At 44.1% G+C, this 21237-nt stretch overlaps 1 protein-coding gene across 11 annotated transcripts in view; it reads left to right on the forward strand.

Annotated features, from left to right (window-relative positions):
• Window positions 1-21237, forward strand: part of PKHD1 (PKHD1 ciliary IPT domain containing fibrocystin/polyductin) — a 417278-nt gene that overhangs the window by 171895 nt on the left and 224146 nt on the right. For all 11 annotated transcript variants that reach the window (XR_007356005.2, XR_007356007.2, XM_048845758.2 and 8 more), the window contains 3 exons: window positions 14674-14881; window positions 16973-17130; window positions 19716-19910. Coding sequence is in view for 9 of the 11 variants with exons in the window: in XM_048845758.2 (XP_048701715.2) it covers window positions 14674-14881; window positions 16973-17130; window positions 19716-19910 (561 nt within the window). In the remaining 2 variants the exon portion in view is untranslated. The remainder of the gene's footprint in view (window positions 1-14673; window positions 14882-16972; window positions 17131-19715; window positions 19911-21237) is intronic.

Genomic DNA, 21237 nt, shown 5'->3' on the forward strand with positions numbered 1-21237 from the left:
ATCAGTATCCTCCTGTCTTCAAAAAGCACATGTACCAGTTTCTATCAGTGAGACCCAGTCATTAAACAGGTATTTTCCCCATCACCGATATTTCTATCGTATGCTTTGTTGTCAAAGGAAAATGCTGGCAGAAAGACAGCATGCTGAAGGAATTCTCTGTGTACAGATCTTTTCATGGGCCTGCAGACACAGCCCTCAGGTATCTCCAAGGGACCATCCACCACCCATTCTTGATCTTCATGTGGAGTTCTGCTGGGTATCGGTGGCTTGAAGGGAATAGCGCCTAGGGAGATGTGCATCATCCCCTCCCCACTTTGCAGGGAGTTTACTCAGAAATTAATGCTGCCTGATACTGTATTACCAGCAGAAGATAGCCCATCTGCATAGTGGAGTCCCCATTTTAAAGGTGATTGTGGGACTGCTGCCCATGGGAGGAGCCATGCCAGCATAGATCCACCCTCAGCTGTGCTGACCAGGGCCCAAGGAAGGTCTACAGGGACGAGGGAGGCAGTACAGAGGTACAGGCTTGATGTGCAGATTGCCGTGTGCCTCCAAGACCCATGTGAATTTAGGGGGATCCATAAGATTTGGGGCCCAAACAGACAGAGGGCAAACCCTGCTAACCCCATGGAAGAATTTGAAGGGAACCTTGAAAGTTGTACAAAGACAGCTACTGACCTACAGAGTCTTTCTGCTCTACATCTGGGCCCAATTCCTTGATAGCACCAGAATCTATACATTAAGTGGTCCTAAAAACCCCCCCACAATAATTGCTCTTGGGTTTAAAGAGAGAGAAGTTCTTTCCCTGGTTTTGATTGAGCTGTGGAGTGGGGGGGGGAAAAAGAACTACCAGGCCATCAACGACTGAACTATTTTAAAGTCAAATAGCAGGCCAGGTAGTAAAACCTTTTCTTGTTTGAGCCCCAGAGAGTTACTCTGTAACGGAGCTGTTAGGACATCCACGTCATTTAACGTTGCTCCCTATGGTCAGGTTGGGTTGGGTTTTTACTGTTTCACTCTCTACCAATGCAAGCAGACAGTCATACTCTGCTCTCAGCTACAGTGATGCCAATCTGTACTAACCCTCTTGAAGCCAGTTGGCTCAATCCTCACACTTGATACAGCTGAGGGGCGAAAGAAAACTCTATGCCCCTTTTCTGCTCTTCTCATCCTGGTCCACAGAGGGCTGATGTGGTGCAGTTTATGCCAATGGAGATATGTTGATTTCTGCGAGTTAAGGATCAGGTCTCTCACCTTTTGAGTTGTGCATGGGGGGAGGGAGGGAGAGAAAATCTGCTACGTTTAATCTCACTTTTATTAGGAACCCCCGCCAAACATTTTAAAGTTAGAAGTAGAAGATTTTGTACCTAGTTGCTCTTTCATTCCTAATGTACCAAATGTACAGATAACTACTATACCACTACTGTGTCATCAATTCAAGAATATATATATATATATATATAAAGTGTAATAATTAATAGAATATGTGGTCAGAAAATTAGCTAAAAACGAAATGATTTGGGTTTTGGCTAAGTTTTCAGTGGAAACTTTCACCTCTCCATTAAAAAAAAAAAAACAAAACTCAAAACCCAAACATTTTCAGGCAAAACCTGAGGCGGGGAAATCAATTTTTCAACCTAAAATCAAAAACTCTCTCAAAAAACTAGACACTTTCCACAAAACCCAATTTTTCAGTCAGCAAAAGTTTCAATAAGAGTTTTTCAGCCAGGCCTGCATATTAATAGAGCTGACAGGAAAATGGTAAGTATGATTTGTGGGGAAAAATGTCAAATCAATTTTTTTAAATGCCACCCCAAATTAAAAAAAAAAAGTTTAAAAAAATTTGAAAAACTAACTTTTTTAAAAAAGGTATATATTTGAAATCCAAAAGAACATGGTGTTTAAGGTTGTGTTTTTTCCCTTCCTTTCTTCCATAGTTTTGTCATCTTCCAGTGACAAAAAGGAAAAATGGGGACAAAAGTAGGGGGCAGGAAGAGGGAAAATAAGGGGCAAAAAGCCCAAACAAAAACATTTTGCAGTTTGGACCCCTCCCCGCCCCAGAAAAAAAAGTCAGAAGATTTTATGGGGAAAAAACAAGTTTAAAACTGTTTCCCAAGAAAGGGCATTTTTCATCAAAAATGTTTTGAATGGAAAAAAAAAAAGTGTTTTGTTCCACTTAGTATCAACATTGCTTACCCTTGGAATGTTTCCCTACAAGATTCTATGTTATTTAAACATGGCAGATACACGGACATACAGACAGACACGGAGTTGCTGCGAGCCAAGATTGCAGCGTGCTGAGGGAAGAAAAAAACAAAAACACCACACAAGGCTTTGCACTCTGTCAGTTGCTGTCAGGCTCTCTTTTATGGGAGTGCTAAAAATTCATGAGGTTCACTCAATAAAAGAAAGAAAATGAATAATAATGATCCTGCTGCCAATAAAAGAATGGAAGTAGGCAGATGCTGACAACCCTTCCTAGTGCAGCTGATTGTTGCAAGACAGGATGGCTCAGTGGGCCAGATTCTCCATTGCCCCTGATCCTTGTGAAAATGGTTATTCTAGCGGTAGTATCTTACACCCACCTTGCACTGGTGTGAAGTTTGGCAACCGAGCCATCTCCGGAAAATGGTGAGCCCAAGACCCATCAGGGCAAATACTGACTGCTGGCACTTTGATACAGTACTGTAGGAGATGCTATGATAATGGGTGACATGCTTTGAATCAGTTGGATGTTTTATCAAAGTCCCCTTCATGTAGGTGTTATCAGTACTCCTGGAACTTCATATGAAGGACAGGAGAACACTCCCATATCATGAGAGTCTGGCCCCGATTTGGAAAAGCACTTTATATGAAAGATGCTTGACCAAACAAAGTCACATTGCATCGAATATGAGAGGTGCTGTATAAAACCACATTTTACTGTGTGGACTAGTGAGTTAGTTTTTAGTGTATTGACAGTTGCTACATGTCTTCATTTTATAGTGTATTTTTGTCCCTGGCACTGTCTCTGCAAAATGTAACTGGCTGATATTGCAGGATCAGGGCTTGGAGGAAATTTCTTTTAAGTGAAGTCAGCAGTTGTGAAAGGTGCCAGATTGGCAGCCCCACAGAATGACCAGGTGGGTGAGGTATTATTTTTTATTGGACCAACTTTTGTTGGTGAGAGACATGCTTTTGAGCTACACAGAGCTCTTCATCTAAGATGAGCTATTACCAGCAGGAGAGTGTGTGTGTGTGGGGGGGGCGAAGTGAGGGGAGAAAACTGTCCCAAGCAGGAAGTACATCAGCAGTTGCAATACAGGATTACCCCGCAACGCTTTCCCCAATATTCTTCTGCAATGGATTTGTCCAGTGGTCAGATTATTCATTGCAGATGAAACTCCTGCCACTTCTAGCTCTTCTGTCTGTCTGCAGGTAGTTTGCAAATCCATCCTGATTTCTGCAGATTTATTTGTATTATTCATAAGTATTCACTGGATAGTTCAGACACTTTCTTTTCTAGTCTCTGAGTTTCTTCCCAAACTGTTTCCTTCCTGAGTTTTGCTGTTTATAATCCTTGATGTGTAAGTTGTCTTCTGGTATTTTTTTCTGCTCTCTATGCGGATGGCAAATAGTGAAGAAACGCAGCCCCCCCCCAGTGTGTGTCAATAATCTTGGATTTTAGCACACAAGAAACTTTTGAAATTTGTTAATATTTTTACAAATGTACGATGGCCATCTGAATACTCAAGTAACATGATAACTTATTATTTGTATTACAGGGAGCCTACAGGTCTCTGCAGAGATTAAAGTCCTATTGTGCTATGCACTGCAGAAACACATACGTGAATCTAGGGTTGACACACTAGATATATGGGACAAAGGAAGGATTATCAGCCCACATTTTACAGAGAGTCAAGTGACATGCCCCAGTCTTACAGGAAGTAAGTAGCAGAGGCAGGAGCTGAGTCTAGCTGTCTGCAGTCCCACTCCATTGTCCTAACTACATCAGCCATCCTTCCAATGTGTTGTACAGATTTGTGATTTTGTTTCTTCATTATTTTGTCAGTTCTGTATTGTAAATGGCGTGCACTCACCTCTAATGAGCACCCATCCCTAGGTTAAGTGTAGGTTCAATTTTTTTCCCTCAATTTCCTCCACTCATGGTGCCCCTGTCAGCTGCTGTCCTTGTCAGGCAGGTCTTCGGTGACCCAGTCCTTTGGCCAAGTCACACTCTGTCCATGTGCAAAACAAACAAACCCTTTCTGAGTTAGGCCCCTTGTTGGACTGTATCTCAGTGCCCTCTGTAACATCTTTTTATCTGCAGCCCTATCCCTGGGCTGGATTTTTACTCAGTCCAACAGGGCCTATCACAGTACTCTGGTTCGAGCGGTCTCTCAGCCCCTTCTGGGCTCTCTCAAATTGTTCCTGCTCTGATATGGAGCAGTTCCCAAGGACTCCCTCCTGGAGGCAATGTCTTTGCCCTCTTTGGACCTTTCTGGCCCCAACTCTTCTGCTGGGCCACTAAAAGTTCAGTTCCCCTTCTGGGGTGTGTCAAAGTCCAAGACATTTCCTCAGTTGCCATTGGGGTGAATCCAGGCCCCCCCAAAGATCCAGGTCCCAGCCCAGGGACCCTATAGATAGCAGTCATCTGTCACACCCCTTTACATAAACTGCATCTCTGCTACAATTGCCTGGCCCACTTCCCCACAGTGCCAACACATTCTTTACCTTACCTCAAGGCCTTGTCCTGGTTGAGTCCCATCAGTCAGCCCAGAGCTCCTTCTTGTCCCATCCCCCCAGTCTCTGCCATCATTGCTCTGTCCTGGGTCCACACCATCAACTCTCCTCCAGCTCCAACAAGGAACTGAACACATTAGGTCCTGCAGCTCTTTTTATACTAGCCTGTTGGGCCCTGATTGGCTGCTCCCTGCACCCCCTCATTGGCTGCTTCCTAATAACCACTCTAGGACATTTGGAGGACTTCTTTTCTGCTCCTCTCTGGGACGGAGTGTGGTAGGAGCCTGAGGCTTCCAGGCCGTTACATATATCTTATCATGTTGTGTCCCTTTCTTCACCTACTGCTCCACCAGTGATACTAACCTTGACTGCCTGTTAATCCACTTCTTTGTGTCCCTTTCTTCACCTACTGCTCCACCAGTGATACTAACCTTGACTGCCTGTTAATCCACTTCTCCCATGAGCGCTCTAGTAGGGAGGGAGAATAATTAGCAAGTTATTTTGTTTTAAAAGAAACAACAAACAGGATAAAATGATTCCTTAATGTGTTGATTTCTATCTTAAGTAGAGCTTGGGTGTAATTATGGAATCCTTGACTCCATGTGGAAACAAAACAACTTTAAACAGTAACCAATTCTGGGTTTTGAACCCAGACCTGCAGTATGCCAGGCAGCTGCCACCCTGCAGCTCTTTAGAGCTACTGGAAAAGGGGGCAGGTAAAACTCTAGCTGGCCAAGAGCTCCTGATTGGGAGAGATGTCTGGCTCCACCGATTGGCTCAAATGCAATATTTAAGCCAGAAGAAGGCACAGGAAGCTGTCTGAGCAACTAGGTGAATTTATGGCTGACTGCTGCTTTGAGACTCTGCATCCTTGCTTGCATCCTGAGCTGTGCCTTCCATCCTGTTTCTGCCCTCCTTATCGCAGATATCCATCTGCTGCTGGTTCCTGCTTACCTGTCTGGCTCCAGGTCCATGCTCACATGCCCTACCTCTGATCCTTGGCCTGACCCTTGACTCTATCTCAGGCTATGTCCTCCTGGCTCCAGTTTCTGGCTCCTGACTGCACGGTTAGGCCTGATTGCCCACTCCCTGGTCCTTACAGTAACCCAAGCTGGAAACATACTGTCCCCTTCAGACGGCATTCAACGATGGTTCAGAATAACAGGGTGTAAATGCCTGAGTTTTCTGTCATGCTAGTGTAAATCTATTGACTTCAGTGCAGTTACTCCTGGCTTACCCTAGTGCAAGTGCGAGAAAAGTCATGCCAACAGACAGGGGGCTCTCAGAAAACAAAGGAGTAAACTAAGAGGAAAGCTTGCTTAAAATAATTGGAAAATGATTTATTGGATGCAACATCTACCCTTGGTGATTTCCGGTATTATTACTTTTCTTTAGTACAACCAGGGAGGACAGTAACTCGCTGTGGGCTAATGGTAAATTATGATCTATTGCAAAGGAGTGAGGGAAAATGTATCACAGGAGGTTCAATGTGTGCCACACGCTCTCCCTGGTGCTGTTGCACAAGTCGGATCTCACTGGACACATCTGTTTGAATGTCAGCTGGAGAAAAGGGAATGTAAAAAGTTAGAGCAAACGTCATCTATTGAAGAAAGAAGAGCAAAGTAAAGGTGTTGGTGACTGCGGGCTTTGGAATGTGCCCACTTACGAGGGTGAGGAACTGGAAGCCAGGAGATTGTTCCCAACTTTACCGCTGATTTGATGTGTGACCTAAGGGTGGTGTAACTTTGCCTCTCCAGGGCCTCAAACATGTTTCCTTTGAAGTCAATAGAAGATTTGTCGTTGACACAATGAGGCCCAGGGTTTGGGTCTGTGGCCTGGTCTCCAGTATGGGGTTAGGATGAATTTAGCCACGTTAGGTCAATTTAAAAATGACCGTGTCCACACAACCAACCCCATTCCGTCGACCTAAAGGGCTCTTAAAATCGACTTCTGTACTTGTCCCCGTTGAGGGGAGTAGCACTAAAATTGACCTTGCTGGGTCGAATTTGGGGTAGCGCGGATACAAATCAACGGTACTGGCCTCCGGGAGCCATCCCAGAGGGCTCCATTGTGAGCGCTCAGGACAGCACTTTCAACTTCGATGCACTAGCCAGGTACACAGGAAAAGCCTCGGGAACTTCTGAATTTCATGTCCTGTTGGGTCAGTGTGGTGAGCTCAGCAGCACTCAGCAGCACAGGTGATCATGCAGTCCCAGAATAGCAAACGAGCTCCAGCATGGACCAAAAGGGAGACACTGGATCTGATCGCTGTATGGGGAGAAGAATCTGTGCAGGCCGAACTCTGATCCAAAAGAAGAAATGCAAATATATTTGCCTAAATCTCACAGGGCATGTTGGAGAGAGGCTACACCAGGGACAAACAGCAGTACTGCGTGAAAGTTAAGGGGCTCAGGCAAGCCTACCAAAAGACAAAGGAGGCAAACGGTCACTCCGGGTCAGAGCCCCATACATGCCACTTCTATGAACAGCTGCATGCTATTCTAGGGGGGGACCCTACCACTATCCCACCACTGTCCGTGGACACCTGCAAGGAGGGAGTCTCACGCTGCACGGAGGAGCATTTTGTGGATGAGGAAGAGGAGGAGAATGCGCAGCAGGCAAGTGGTGAATCCGTTCTCCCTGGCAGCCAGGACCTTTTCATCACCCTGGAGCCAATACCCTCCCAAGGCGGGATCCCCGACCCTGAAGCCGGAGAAGGCACCTCTGGTGAGTGCACATTTGTAACTACAGTAAAGGGTTTAAAAGCAATAGTGTTCATGGTCACCTGGTTGAAATAGGGGAATTTTTGTAAGGGAACAGTAAAAGGACCCCGTTCAAGCTGGACTGTTTGCACTTGGCTAAAAGGGATCATCCCAGAGAATAGCCACGCGGTGGGGTGGGGGTAGGTGTGTGCTGGACGTCTACCCGAATACTGCAGCCCCTCCTTTTAAATGTGAAACCCAACCCACTGCTGCTCTGGGAAAGGGGGGTGCTGCAGTTTGAAAACATTCCCACATGTTATGAAGGCGTAAGAAGCCAACCCAATTTTACTCTCTCAAGGTGCAAATGTTTCTACGCTCCCCCTATCATCTCTGTCCCTGAGGTTATCACAGATTAGAAGGCAAAAAACCCCGCACTTGTGATGACATGTTTTCTGAGCTCATGCAGTCCTCCCGCACTGATAGGGCACAACTTAAAGCATGGAGGCATTCAGTGGCAGAGGCCAGGAAAGAATTAAGTGAGCGGAGGCAGGATGCGATGCTGAAACTAATGGGGGAGCAAACCGACATGATGAAGCATCTGTTGGAGCTGCAGGAAAGCCAACAAGAGCACAGACCCCCACTGCATTCACTGTATAACCGCCTACCCTCCTCCCATGTTCCATGGGGAAGAAGGAGGATCCTGGGAACTACAGGCCAGTCAGCCTCATCTCAGTCCCCGGAAAAATCATGGAGCAGGTCCTCAAAGAATCAATCCTGAAGCACTTACATGAGAGGAAAGTGATCAGGAACAGTCAGCATGGATTCATCAAGGGAAGGTCATGCCTGACTAATCTAATCGCCTTCTATGATGAGATTACTGGTTCTGTGGATGAAGGGAAAGCAGTGGATGTATTGTTTCTTGACTTTAGCAAAGCTTTTGACACGGTCTCCCACAGTATTCTTGTCAGCAAGTTAAAGTAGTACGGGCTGGATGAATGCACTATAAGGTGGGTAGAAAGTTGGCTAGATTGTCTGTCTCAACGGGTAGCGATCAATGGCTCCATGTCTAGTTGGCAGCCGATGTCAAGTGGAGTGCCCCAGAGGTCGGTCCTGGGGCCGGTTTTGTTCAATATCTTCATAAATGATCTGGAGGATGGTGTGTTTTGCACTCTCAGCAAATTTGCGGATGATACTAAACTGGGAGGAGAGGTAGATACGCTGGAGGGGAGGGATAGGATACAGAAGGACCTAGACAAATTGGAGGATTGGGCCAAAAGAAATCTGATGAGGTTCAATAAGGATAAGTGCAGGGTCCTGCATTTAGGACAGAAGAACCCAATGCACAGCTACAGACTAGGGACCGAATGGCTAGGCATCAGTTCTGCGGAAAAGGACCTAGGGGTGACAGTGGATGAGAAGCTGGATATGAGTCAGCAGTGTGTCCTTGTTGCCAAGAAGGCCAATGGCATTTTGGGATGTATAAGTAGGAGCATTGCCAGCAGATCAAGGGACGTGATCGTTCCCCTCTATTCGACATTGGTGAGGCCTCATCTGGAGTACTGTGTCCAGTTTTGGGCCCCACACTACAAGAAGGATGTGGAAAAATTGGAGAGAGTCCAGCGAAGGGCAACAAAAATGATTAGGGGTCTGGAACAGATGACTTATGAGGAGAGGCTGAGGGAACTGGGATTGTTTAGTCTGCAGAAGAGAAGAATGAGGTGGGATTTGATAGCTGCTTTCAACTACCTGAGAGGTGGTTCCAGAGAGGATGGTTCTAGACTATTCTCAGTGGTAGAAGAGGACAGGACAAGGAGTAATGGTCTCAAGTTGCAGTGGGGGAGGTTTAGGTTGGATATTAGGAAAAACTTTTTCACTCGGAGGGTGGTGAAACACTGGAATGCATTACCTAGGGAGGTGGTAGAATCTCCTTCCTGAGAAGTTTTTAAGGTCAGGCTTGACAAAGCCCTGGCTGGGATGATTTAATTGGGTATTGGTCCTGCTTTGAGCAGGGGGTTGGACTAGATGACCTCCTGAGGTCCCTTCCAACCCTGATATTCTATGATTCTATGATAGCCTCCTCACCCAGTTGCCCAAGAATGCGGGGGTGGGGGGGGGGTAGGCTCCGGGCACCCAGCCACTCTACTCCAGAGGATGGCCCAAGCAACAGAAAGCTGTCATTCAAACAATGTAACATTGTTCTTCCCTCCTCCCCCACCCCACCCAGGCTATCTTGTCCGCTATCTCATTTTTTTAAATTAATAAAGAAAGAATGCATGGTTTCAAAACAATAGTTACTTTATTTCGAAGGGGGGAGGGTGGTTGGCTTACAGGGAATTAAAATCAACAAAGGGGGCAGGTTTGCATCAAGGAGAAACACACACAACTGTCACACCGAAGCCTGGCCAGTCATGAAACTGTTTTTCAAAGCCTCTTTGATGCGCAGCATGCCTTGCTGTGCTCCTCTAATTGTCCTGGTGTCTGGCTGCTCAAAATCAGACACCAGGCGATTTGCCTCAACCTCCCACAGCACCATAAATATCTCCCCCTTACTCTCATAGATATTATGGAGCACACAGCAAGCAGCAATAAAAGTGCGAATGTTGGTTGCTCTGAGGTCTGACCTAGTCAGCAAACAGCACCAGCGAGCTTTTTAGCATCCAAAGGCACATTCTACCACCATTCTGCACTTGCTGAGCCTATAGTTGAACTGCTCCTTACTGCTGTCCAGGATGCCAGTGTAAGACTTCATGAGCCATGGGAGCAAGGGATAGGCTGGGTCCCCAAGGATAACTATTAGCATTTCAACAACCCCAAGGGTAATTTTCTGGTATGGGAAGTAAGTCCCTTCTTGCAGCTGCTCGAACAGCCCGGAGTTCCTAAAGTTCCTAAATACGCGAGTATCATGCACCTTTCCCGGCCATCCCACGTTGATGTCGGTGAAATGTCCCTTGTGATCCACCAGTGCTTGCAGTACCCTTTGAGAAGTACCCCTTGTGGTTTATGTACTAGTTGGCAAGGTGGTCCGGTGCCCAGATGGGGATATCACTCCACCACAGTTAGGGAACCCCATTGCAGCAAAGCCATCCAGTATGACCTGCACATTTCCCAGAGTCACTACCCTTGATAACAAAACGTCAATGATTGCATTGGCTACTTGGATCACAGCAGCCCCCACAGTAGACTTCACCACTCCAAATTGATTACCGACTGACTGCAAGCTTCCACAGGGCTATGACCACTCGCTTCTCAACTGTTAGTCAGCTCTCATCTTGGTATTCCTGCACTTCAGGGTGGGGGAAAGCAACTCACAGAGTTCCAGGAAAGTGTCCTTACGCAGCCACTGGGAATCATCCCATACCATTCCCCCCCCCACCGTTCCTCACACATTCTTGTCAACTGCTGGAAATGGCCCAGCTTGATTATCACTACAAAAGGTTTTTTTTTCTCTCCTGCTGGTAATAGCTCACCTCACCTGATCACTCTCATTACAGTGTGTATGGTAACACCCATTATTTCATGTTCTCTGTGTATATAAAATCTCTCCACTGTATTTTCCACTGCATGCATCTGATGAAGTGAGCTGTAGCTAATGAAAGCTTATGCTCAAATAAATTTGTTAGTCTCTAAGGTTCCACAAGTCCTCTTTTTCTTTTATCCCATACCCACAACACTATGCGGTCCCACCAGTCTGTGCTTGTTTGCCGGGCCCAGAATCGGCATTCCACTGTGTCAACCACCCCTACTGCCGCCATGATGTCCCAATTGCCACAGCCTGTGCTTTCAGGAACATCTGTGTCCATGTCCTCATCAAAATCCTCCTCGTTCTGGCGTCTCTTAGCTCGGTTCTGCACATACTCCAGGATAATGCACAAGGCGTTTACAATGCTCACAACTGCAGTGGTGACGGTGAGCTGAATGGGCTCCATGCTTGCCATGGTATGGCGTCTGCAGGAGAGCAGAGTTGCAGTGGAAGCAGTGGATGACGACAGTTAGCAGTCGTACAGCATCCAGGAGGACCAGAATGGATCCCCCGAGCTCGTCGCTGCGGAGCAGGAGAGCAGAGTTGCAGCAGAAGCGGTGTATGATGACAGTTAGCAGTCCTACTGCACCGTCTGCTGACAGTAGCACCCCGGACACAACAGCAGTGATGACTCTGAGCTGAGCGTGCTCCATGCTTGCTGTGTTATGGCGTCTGCACGGAAAAAAGGCGTGAAACGATTGACTAACGTTGCTTTCACAGAGGGAGGGGCAACTGACGACATGTACCCCAAACTACCTGCGACAATGTTTTTGCCCCATCAGGCATTGGGAGCTTAACCCAGATGCCTGTAGGGACTGCGGGAACTGTGGGATAGCTACCCAAAGTGCACCGCTGTGTAAGTCAATGCTAGCCACGGTAGTGGGGATGCACTCCGCCGACTTAATGTGCTTAGTGTGGACATAAGCAATCGACTGTATAAAATCAATTTCTAAAAATCGACTTCTATAAGATCGACCTAATTTCATAGTGTAGACATACCCTGTGTCTCCTTTTACCCTTCTACTTGGGGATACCTCTAGGATCTGTCTCAGCAAGCTACTGTGAGGATTTGTAAATAAGTGTATTAAGTCGAGCTTAACATATTTTTTTTCCTGGAAAAAAAAGTTTTTGTGTTAAAAAAATTTATGATTTTCCCCCATGTTGTGGACAAAAGGTTTTAAATGCATTTTTTCTAAATAAAGTTTTTTATTTCATTTAAAAAAATGAATTTTGAATGTTTTTTCACCTCCCTTTTGTCACTTATTTACTGACTTCCAGGAGGGAAAAGTGAGAAAAATAAAATAACTACAAAAAGTGAGAACATGGGATTTTTTTCTCCTCGCTTGGAATGGAACATTTTCAAAATTTCAAAAACATTCGGAAATGTGTTGAAAATTTTTCTTCAAAATTTTATTTGCAAAAAAGACAAAAAAGTCATTGTCAAAAAATTGCCCTTGTTGAAAAATGACCAAAAATGTCATTGTCATTGAAATCTTATTTTCAACAACAATCACAAAACCAAGACCTTTTAGTTAAAAAAAAAAAAAAAAAAAAAAAAAGGTTTCTACCAGGTCTTTTGTTTAGGTATATTGAGTCAAATCCTGGCTTCACTGAAGTAATGGCAAATTGCCTATTGATTTTAATGGGGCCACACATTCCCCATTGACTTTATGCAGAACCTTTCACCAAGGATTTCAGAGTATTATTACCCTCAGTAGGTCATTTCCATTCCCTTACGCGTGGTCTATGCGAAAAAGTTAGGTTGACACAGCTACATTGCTCAGTGGTGTGAAAAATCCACACCTCTGAGGAATGTAGTTGAGCCGACCTAACCCCGGGTGTAGACAGCACTAGGTGGATGGAAGAATTCTTCTGACGACTTAGCTACTGCTTCTCAGGTAGGTGGATTGCCTACGCCAATGGAAAGGGTCCTCCCATCTGCATAGGCCGTGTCTACACTGAAGCGCTACGGTGGCACAGGTGCTGTAGTGTTTCACATGTAGATGAGTCCTTAGATGTCATCTTCAGAGAGATACTTGTAATATAACAGGGGTCAGCAATCTTCGGCACATGGCCCGTCAGGGTAATCCAAAGGCCGGCCGCGAGACATTTTGTTTACATTGACCATCTGCAGGCATGGCCCCCGCAGCTCCCAGTGGCCACGGTTCACCATTCCCAGCCAATGGGAGCTGCGGGAAGCGGCAGGCCTCAGGGACGGTCAACGTAAACAAAATGTCTCATGGCCCACCTTTGGATTACCCTTATGAGCCACATGCCGAAGGTTGCCGACCCCTGTACTATAACTATATTCTCAACGTTTCTTTGATGAGTCAATTTTAACTTAAGTCATATCCACATTAAGGTTCTGTCTAGATAAGGATCCATATTATAGGGTTGAGACATGTTCCCAAAGCAGTGTGGAGAGATGCTATAATCAAGAGATAAAGGCAATGCCTCACTTTATTTTAATAAAAACAATGAGAAGTGCCCACAAAAGCTTATGCCCAAATAAATTTGTTAGTCTCTAAGGTGCCACAAGTACTCCTCGTTGTTTTTGCTGATACAGACTAACACGGCTTCCACTCTGAAACCTTTATTTTAATAGTTATTCATCAACATATTATTTAAGCCATATTCAGTTCCTGACAGGATTATTCTGGCCAGAGGCTTTTTTCAAATGGTTTTAAAAGACAGAATGATCAAGATATTTGTTATGTACCGTATCTGGTGCATTTCATCCCGAAGTATCCCAGAACACCCATGTGCAACCATCTCCTGGCAACCCTTCAACAGCACAGCATTACATTGCACAGCAGTTCAGGACAGGAAGCAAGAAAGCAGATGATATGAAATGGAAACTTATGAGGCATTTAAGATTGTTCGACTGTAATAATGTAGATTGGGATTTGGAGAGACATTTTCCATAAAAATGTGTAAAACAAAAAACAAAACAATGCAACAAAAATGTTCAGGAAAACTACAATAATTGCGTATAGCACTGCAATATCATTAACAATTCAGTATTTTTTTAATTATAGCTTAAAATGGCCAGATTTTCCCAGTTGGGGGCAATCACTAGTCTCTTGAATATATCAGCCATGGTATTCTTTCTGTTCTCTGGTTTAGAGATGGCTGTGCAAATGCATCTGGCACAGACGCTCGTTTTTGTGCATCTTCACAAGGCTTTCACTTTCCACAAAGATCCTTTTGAACAACCAACTACACTTGTTCTAATGTTTGCAGCAAATGAAATCAATGGAGTGGGAAAACCATGAATTTGCTGTGACAGTGTTTCTGTTTTATTAATCAACAAATGATCACAGATACTCTTTTGTAGCCTTAGTCTAGCCACTGCTATAGCTGCAAATCAGTGAATGACTGTAGCAAAAGTTATGTCTACACTTAAACCGCTACAGCGGCAGCACTTCTGTGTAGACACACTAAAGCAACAGGAAAGGTGCTCCCATTGCTGTAGTCAGTACACCTCCCCGAGAGGTGGTAACAGTTCTTCCTACCTAGCACTATCTACACTTAATTACGTTGTTCAGGGGTATGGATTTTTCACGCCCCTTGAGGAACGTAGCTGAGTCCATGTAATTTTTTAGTGTACTCCTGGTCATAGTCTGAATGACTATCCAGTATTTTCTAAGCACCCAGCTAATGTGATTTGTCGAGTCCTCTTTTGTGACTGATAACTACCCAGTTCATTTCTTCATGTATCATTCCTAGGTTGGGTGCCAGAAGTGGTGTTCACACACCTGAAGTCAGCAGCTTGCGTTAACGACACTAGGCTATTCCTAGAGGAGCCTGTTGACTGGCAGCCTGGGGATGAAGTTATTGTGAGTGGAACCGGTCCTGGAGATACGTATCAGCAAGAGGAAATCGTCACAATTGAGGCAGTGAACAACACTGAGCTCTACCTTAGATTGCCTCTCAGGTTAGTGGGTTTCGGGGGATCCCAACGACAGATAGCTAACTTGGGGCTTGTCTACACAGGAAGTTATTCTTAATTAAGTATTCCTGGTTAACTCCCTATGTAGATGCTCTTATTCCAGAATAGTTAATCTGCTTTAAATTATTACAGATTATTTTTCATGTGTAGAAAAAAAGTCAGTAAAGCATGGGAGTCAGGATCAGGAATTGCAGCAATTCCAATAAAAAGTGATGACGATAATATATAAATACCTTTCTTTGAGAAGTTTTACAGAAACTGTGACGTCACCCTGTAGTGATACATTCTGGTGTGCATCAAGAGCAAACCGAGAACCAGCCAGTGGACTTTGAACAATCTCTGGAGAGCTTTTTCATAGCAATTAAACCTTCAAAACTGTTATAAAAAACTCTACAACCTCAGGCACAAAACCAGCTTCTCACCCTTATTTATGATAATGAACCCTCCCCACAAAAAACCCTCTGATGATATTTTACTGAACCCACTTAAAAAAAATTTACTCTGAGCAGGAGAGTAGAATTTGCAAAGCTGAGTTAGGTAACATTTATTTCTTAGTAGAATGACCCTATTGGATATTGAGCATATTTGTTTTGGTTTAATTTTCCTTTTCTTTGCCAGGGCACATACAGCGGGGGCATTTCCAAAAATAAAAAAAACCAACCCCAATATAATAAAAATGGTCATTCTTTTTGGATAGTGGTTTCTGAGATGGTCCTGGTTGCCCAGTACCGGTACTCTAGGCTTCCATGATGGAGATAACATTACAGATTACTCAGGTTACTAGAGGTTGATGCCCTTAATTATTAAAGTTGAGTACAGAATAAAATAATGTGTGGTAAGGGTGGGTATCTGTAAGTCCTATATTTGGTCTCTAGTTGCCTGAAAAATGCTGGCCAAGAAAACCAATATTTGGAGGTCATTAGGGCCCAATATATTCTGAATAGAGCTGGTCAACAATTTTCCAGTGAAACTATTTTTCACTGGAAAATTGGGTTTTTGACTAAATGAAAATTTTTCCAAAAAGTGTCTGTGGAAAATTTTGATTTTGTGGTGGTTGTTGATATTGTTGACTAACTGAATGGCCAAAACCAAAATATTTTGATTTGGAAATGCCCCTACAGGGCCTCCCAGGAGCTGTAGTTTGATTGCCTCATGCCCCTAATCTGCTGTATTCACGGAGCTCTTGGCCAAACTACATCTCCCATGATGTACCATGGCTTGGGACTCATGTAATGCAGCACCTCCTGTCTCTGAGAGAGGAGACCACGTTTCAGCATGGGGGATGTAGTCCAACCAGGGAGCCTGGCCTATAGAAGAAAATAGGAGCATGAGGCACTCAAATGAAAATTGTCCTGAAATACCATGGTAACGTTTCCAACTAGAAATATGTTGGGTTTTGGCTAAAATATTTCATTATTTGAATTTCCACCAAAAATAAAAATTTTCTGTTCCCCACTCACCCCGCCTCTTTTTTTTTTGACCAGCTATATTTCTGAATAGGATAGAGATAGGGTGGAATAAATGAACAAAGCTCAAACATGTAAAACCGCAACAAAAATATTACTAAACTAGTGAAGCCAGTGAGGATTTGCCAATGGTTGCAATGGCAATAGAATTGGGCCCCGTACCACAACTGTCTGAAATATGCAGGTGCCGCCTGAGAGCATAATTTGGCTCATACTCTTGAAGCTCAGCCTGGGTTCACTCTTGGTGAACGTTTCTATGAGCCTGATGTGAGTTTAGGGTCATAATGAAGGAATCTGGTGGATTCAGATTTCATTCTGATTATTATTATTATTATTATTATTATTATTATTTTTGCATAGAACCCATTGAAACCTTTTTAAACCAACCAGAGTCTTTCCGTACTCCCAACCTCTTTTATATTTCACAGGAATTTGCTGTTGTAGCTATGAAGTAGAGATGGACTCAGAGCTAGACCCTGAAACTTAACAAAACTAGTTTGGACCCAGCTCTGAATTGTGAAGTTTCCATCTACAAGCTCAGGATGAACGGATGCTTCCTGCAGATATTCCGGCAGTCATGTTCTTGTGTCTGTTTCTATGCTTTGTATAGGTACCCTCACAGCTCTGGAGAAGAGTGGGTGCATGGGAATCGCTTTGCTCTGAAAGCTGTTGTGGCATTGCTTAGCCGGAGAATTGTTGTCCGAGGAAACCTCACCAGAGAGAGGATGTCCCACCTAAGGGAGTGTGCCAAAGCAGGTGTGTCGGGAGGTGAGAAGATTCTTTGGATAGAGACATGTTTGGAGGAAAACAAATAAATAAAGGCAGTATTGTTACTTTGACATCACATTATGGTATATCATTTTGTTAGAAATCCTTCTTAACAGAATAACTTTGAAGCCCACTCAGCTCCAGGAAAGTGAATTTATCTTTCCGGACATTGTTTGACATGAAAGTATGACGTCTCAGGGGTTGAGCTGAATTTCCTTGTTATCTTGCAGATGTGTTAGCCTCATGTTGTTGTTGTAAGCCATCTTCGGAAAACCCCGCCCCCCACCTTTCAAAAGAGGATATCTTTTGAAAATAATGTTTCCATGTACATATTATGTTAAACTTTTAATTGTGTTTACTAGTTAGTGACTTAAAGAAAATCTCCCAATCCTTTTTGTACTCTTGAGTATAGAAGACTGGGATGTTGCTAAGTGCATTTGGAAAACCTGGTCAAATAACGATAATTGGTTTGATTTCCTCACACTTACAGTGGTTTTATGCCTGTATAACTCCACTGACTTCCAGGAAGGGGTTCCTGATTCACCCAGGGGTTCCTGCGTAAAAGAGAGCAGAACCATACCCAGTGACTGTAATTTGGATTGAGAATTAGGACTGCTGACTGCCTATGCTTTCCTTTAAAACTAAAATTCTGTCTGCTTTAAACTTTTCACACAAGACTTCATTTGGTATGCAACAGCCAATTGCTGGTACAGCCCCATGAATTTACTCTGGCACCCAGGACTATTGTCACTGATATGCACTAGGAGTGGGAGTGGTATTATTTGTGTTAGAGTGAAGCTGTGGTTGTCAGAGGAATAACAAGAAGATGATTTGGGTGGGTGTCAGATTGTCTGGAGCGGCTCATGACTGTTAGTGCCTACCTCAAGGCAGACTGTCAGAAAACAGGGCAGACACCCCAATCTGGTGGTGTGTTCTATAATTCAATTTCACCAAACCAGTAACAAATGTGAACTCTTGGATCACTTATACCATTCTCATCATAAAGTCACAGACAGTCCCCTTAGACTCTCCAGTCTATCTTGCCACCCAGACAAACTGGACTTTGTGATAAAAGATCATTTAAACCAAAAATCACATCACGTTTAGGTTGCTCCCAGTCCGAAGAGACCAGTCACTTATCCCAGATCAATTGGTACTCTAGATCTGACACCAAAGACAACACTGGTAGCCAATACTGTAGTACACTAAGTAAAGGTTTATTAGTTAAGAAAAGGAAATGAGAGTTATTCAGAAGTTAAGGCAGGTAAAATATATGCACAGGTGAGTCACAGTTTCTAATTCCAAATGGTGGCAGGGATGTAATAAACTGCAAGTTTCCCAAAAGGCTTTTCATGGTTCCCAGATAGTCTCTGGGGATCTCTGCTTTGCATCCGGTACACTTCCCTGTAAGAGTCCAAACAGTCCAGAGATGTAGGGTCTTTCCTGGAATCCATACTTATAGCTACTTCTCACAGAAAACAAGCTATGAGAAGCCATGTGGGCTTTTCCTCTGACGAAGGAGAGAGGAATGCATTTTGAGTCTTTGACCTCCGATCATCACACACAATGCCCACTTGCTTCTAAATGAGCTCTTTTCTGTTAAAGTTCTTTGTTTGAATTGCACAAGGCTTCTTTCTCATTTGATGGGTTACTTAGTTACAGGGGTGAATGCAATGTACATGTTTGCGGGATACAGATAAGTGAAAACAATGCACGTAACATCCCACTCGTTTTCATGAAGTTTAAGCACCAAATACACACTTCTACATTTACTAGCCACTTTGATCTATACTACTACGCAGGTGAATTGCCCTGCGGCTCTGGCATGAGCTGGCACCTCGGTTGCCAGCGTCGCCGTGGGATTTTGTTGTTACATTTCTGTCTTAAAAATAAAATAAAATAAATAAAATAGTGCTGTTAAAAGTGACCGGACAGTGTCGGAGATTGAAATTCTCTCTCTAACCTCAGAACAGGCACAGCCTGGGGAGTGGTAGTACAAATCTCCATATGCTACCCACCTGTGTGCGTCATGTCTGACGTGGAAGAGCCATCTCTAGGAGCACGGGGATTGTTCATACTCAATGCCCATTTCAATCCTCTCTAACCTCTGCCAACAAGAGAGAGGTGTGATCTGAGTGCCAGTCACGGAGCCCTGCTTCCATCTTTGACCCTGAGCAAGTTGCTACTTAACCTCTGTGTCTCATTTTCCCCACTTGCCAGGTGGGGGTAATAGTCCTTACTTACACCTCCGAGAGGTATTGTGAAGAGCTGATGTTCATAAAGAATTTTGAAGTGTTCTCATTGCAGTTTAATTCAAATACATCCATGCCCAATTGCCTTTTCACGAATCTGACCCAAAGTAAATCAATGTCAAAGTCATCTTTCCCAGGCACAGATCTATTTAGAACTGAACAGAAGGAGCTTACCGAAGCATAAAATGACTTCAGCTTCCTGTGGGTTTCAATATACGTCCCTCTAAAAAGGATCAGCTCTTATGCATGGAAAGGCATGGCTTAGGACTTTGCATGGAGCATAGAGTCACTGTGGAGCTGTGCCGTTGACAGACTCTCTCTGCTGTATTTCAGATGCCTCGGCATGTCTATACAAGAAGAGCGAGAGGATGCTAGGATCCCGGGACATGGGGGCCGTTGTTATCGTGCAAGCTTTCCAGGGTGAGGACAGTCGCATCCGTTTGGAAGGCGTTCAATTCCAGCATGTGGGCCAAGCATTCCAGCACCACCTGAGCGCACTGACCATTGCCGGGGATGCCCGTATGACTGGTGAGAGACTGTTTAGGGCCCTTGTCTAGCACTTGGGAGACCTTGGTTCAATTACCCACTCTGCCACCAACTTCCTCTCTGAACTCAGCCAAGTCACTTAGCCTCTCTGTGCTTCAGCTCCTCATCTGTGAAATGGGTACAGTAGCACTGTCTGAGCTCTCAGGGCTATAGTCACGGTAGAGACGCTAAAGACTGTGAAGTGCCTTGGGATCTATTGATAAAAAATGCTATATAATAAATAGGTGCTATTGGTTATTATTATAGATCGGAGATAGGCCCAAGAAATACCATGAATCAAGATTCAACTGATTGAACTTGGGGCATGAAAGTGATTATAAAATGGTAGAGTTCATGATTCGAAGGAATGGGAGGAGGGAGAACAGCACAATAAAGACAAGGGATTTCAAGAAGGCAGACTTTAGAAAACTCAGGGAGTTGGTAGGTAAGATCACATGGGAAGCAAGTCTAAAAACAATAGAAGACAGCTGACAGTTTTTCAAAGAGACATTGTTAAGGGCACAAGAGCAAACTTTCCCACTGCATAGGAAAGATAGGAAGTATGGCAAGAGACCACCCTGGCTTAACCAGGAGATCTTCAGTGATCTAAAACTCAAAAAAGGGCCCTATAAAAAGGGGAAACTAGGTCAAATTACAAAGGATGAATATAAACAAATAACACGAGCATGTAGGGACAAAATTAGAAAGGTCAAGGCACAAAACGAGATCAAACTAGCTAGAGACATAAAAGGTAACAAGAAAACATTCTACAAACACATTAGAAGCAAGAGGAAGAACAAGGACAGGGTAGGTCTGTTACTCAGTGAGTAGGGGCGGGGTGGGGGGGAATAATAACAGAAAATGTGGAAATGGCAGAGTTGCTTAATGACTTCTTTGTTTTGGTTTTCACCAAGGTTGGTGGTGATGGGACATCTAACATATTGAATGACAGTGAAAATGAGGTAGGATCAGAAGAGGCTAAAAAAGGGAAAGAACAAGATTACTTGGACAAATTAGATGTCTTAAAGTCACCAAGGCCTGATGAAATGCATCCTAGAATACTCAAGGAGCTGACTGAGTAGATATCTGAGCCATTAGCGATTTTCTTTGAGAAGTCATGGAAGATGGGAGAGATTCCAGAAGACTGGAAAAGGGCAAATATAGTGCCCATCTATAAAAAGGGAAATAAGGACAACCCAGGGAATTACAGACCAGTCAGCTTAACTTCTGAACCTGGAAAGATAATGGAGCAAATAATTAAGCAATCAATTTGCAAACATCTAGAAGATAATAAGATGATAAGTAACAGTCAGTATGGATTTGTCAAAAA

The sequence above is a fragment of the Caretta caretta genome, chromosome 3, assembly GCF_965140235.1.
Source record: "Caretta caretta isolate rCarCar2 chromosome 3, rCarCar1.hap1, whole genome shotgun sequence".
Taxonomy (NCBI): domain Eukaryota; kingdom Metazoa; phylum Chordata; order Testudines; family Cheloniidae; genus Caretta; species Caretta caretta.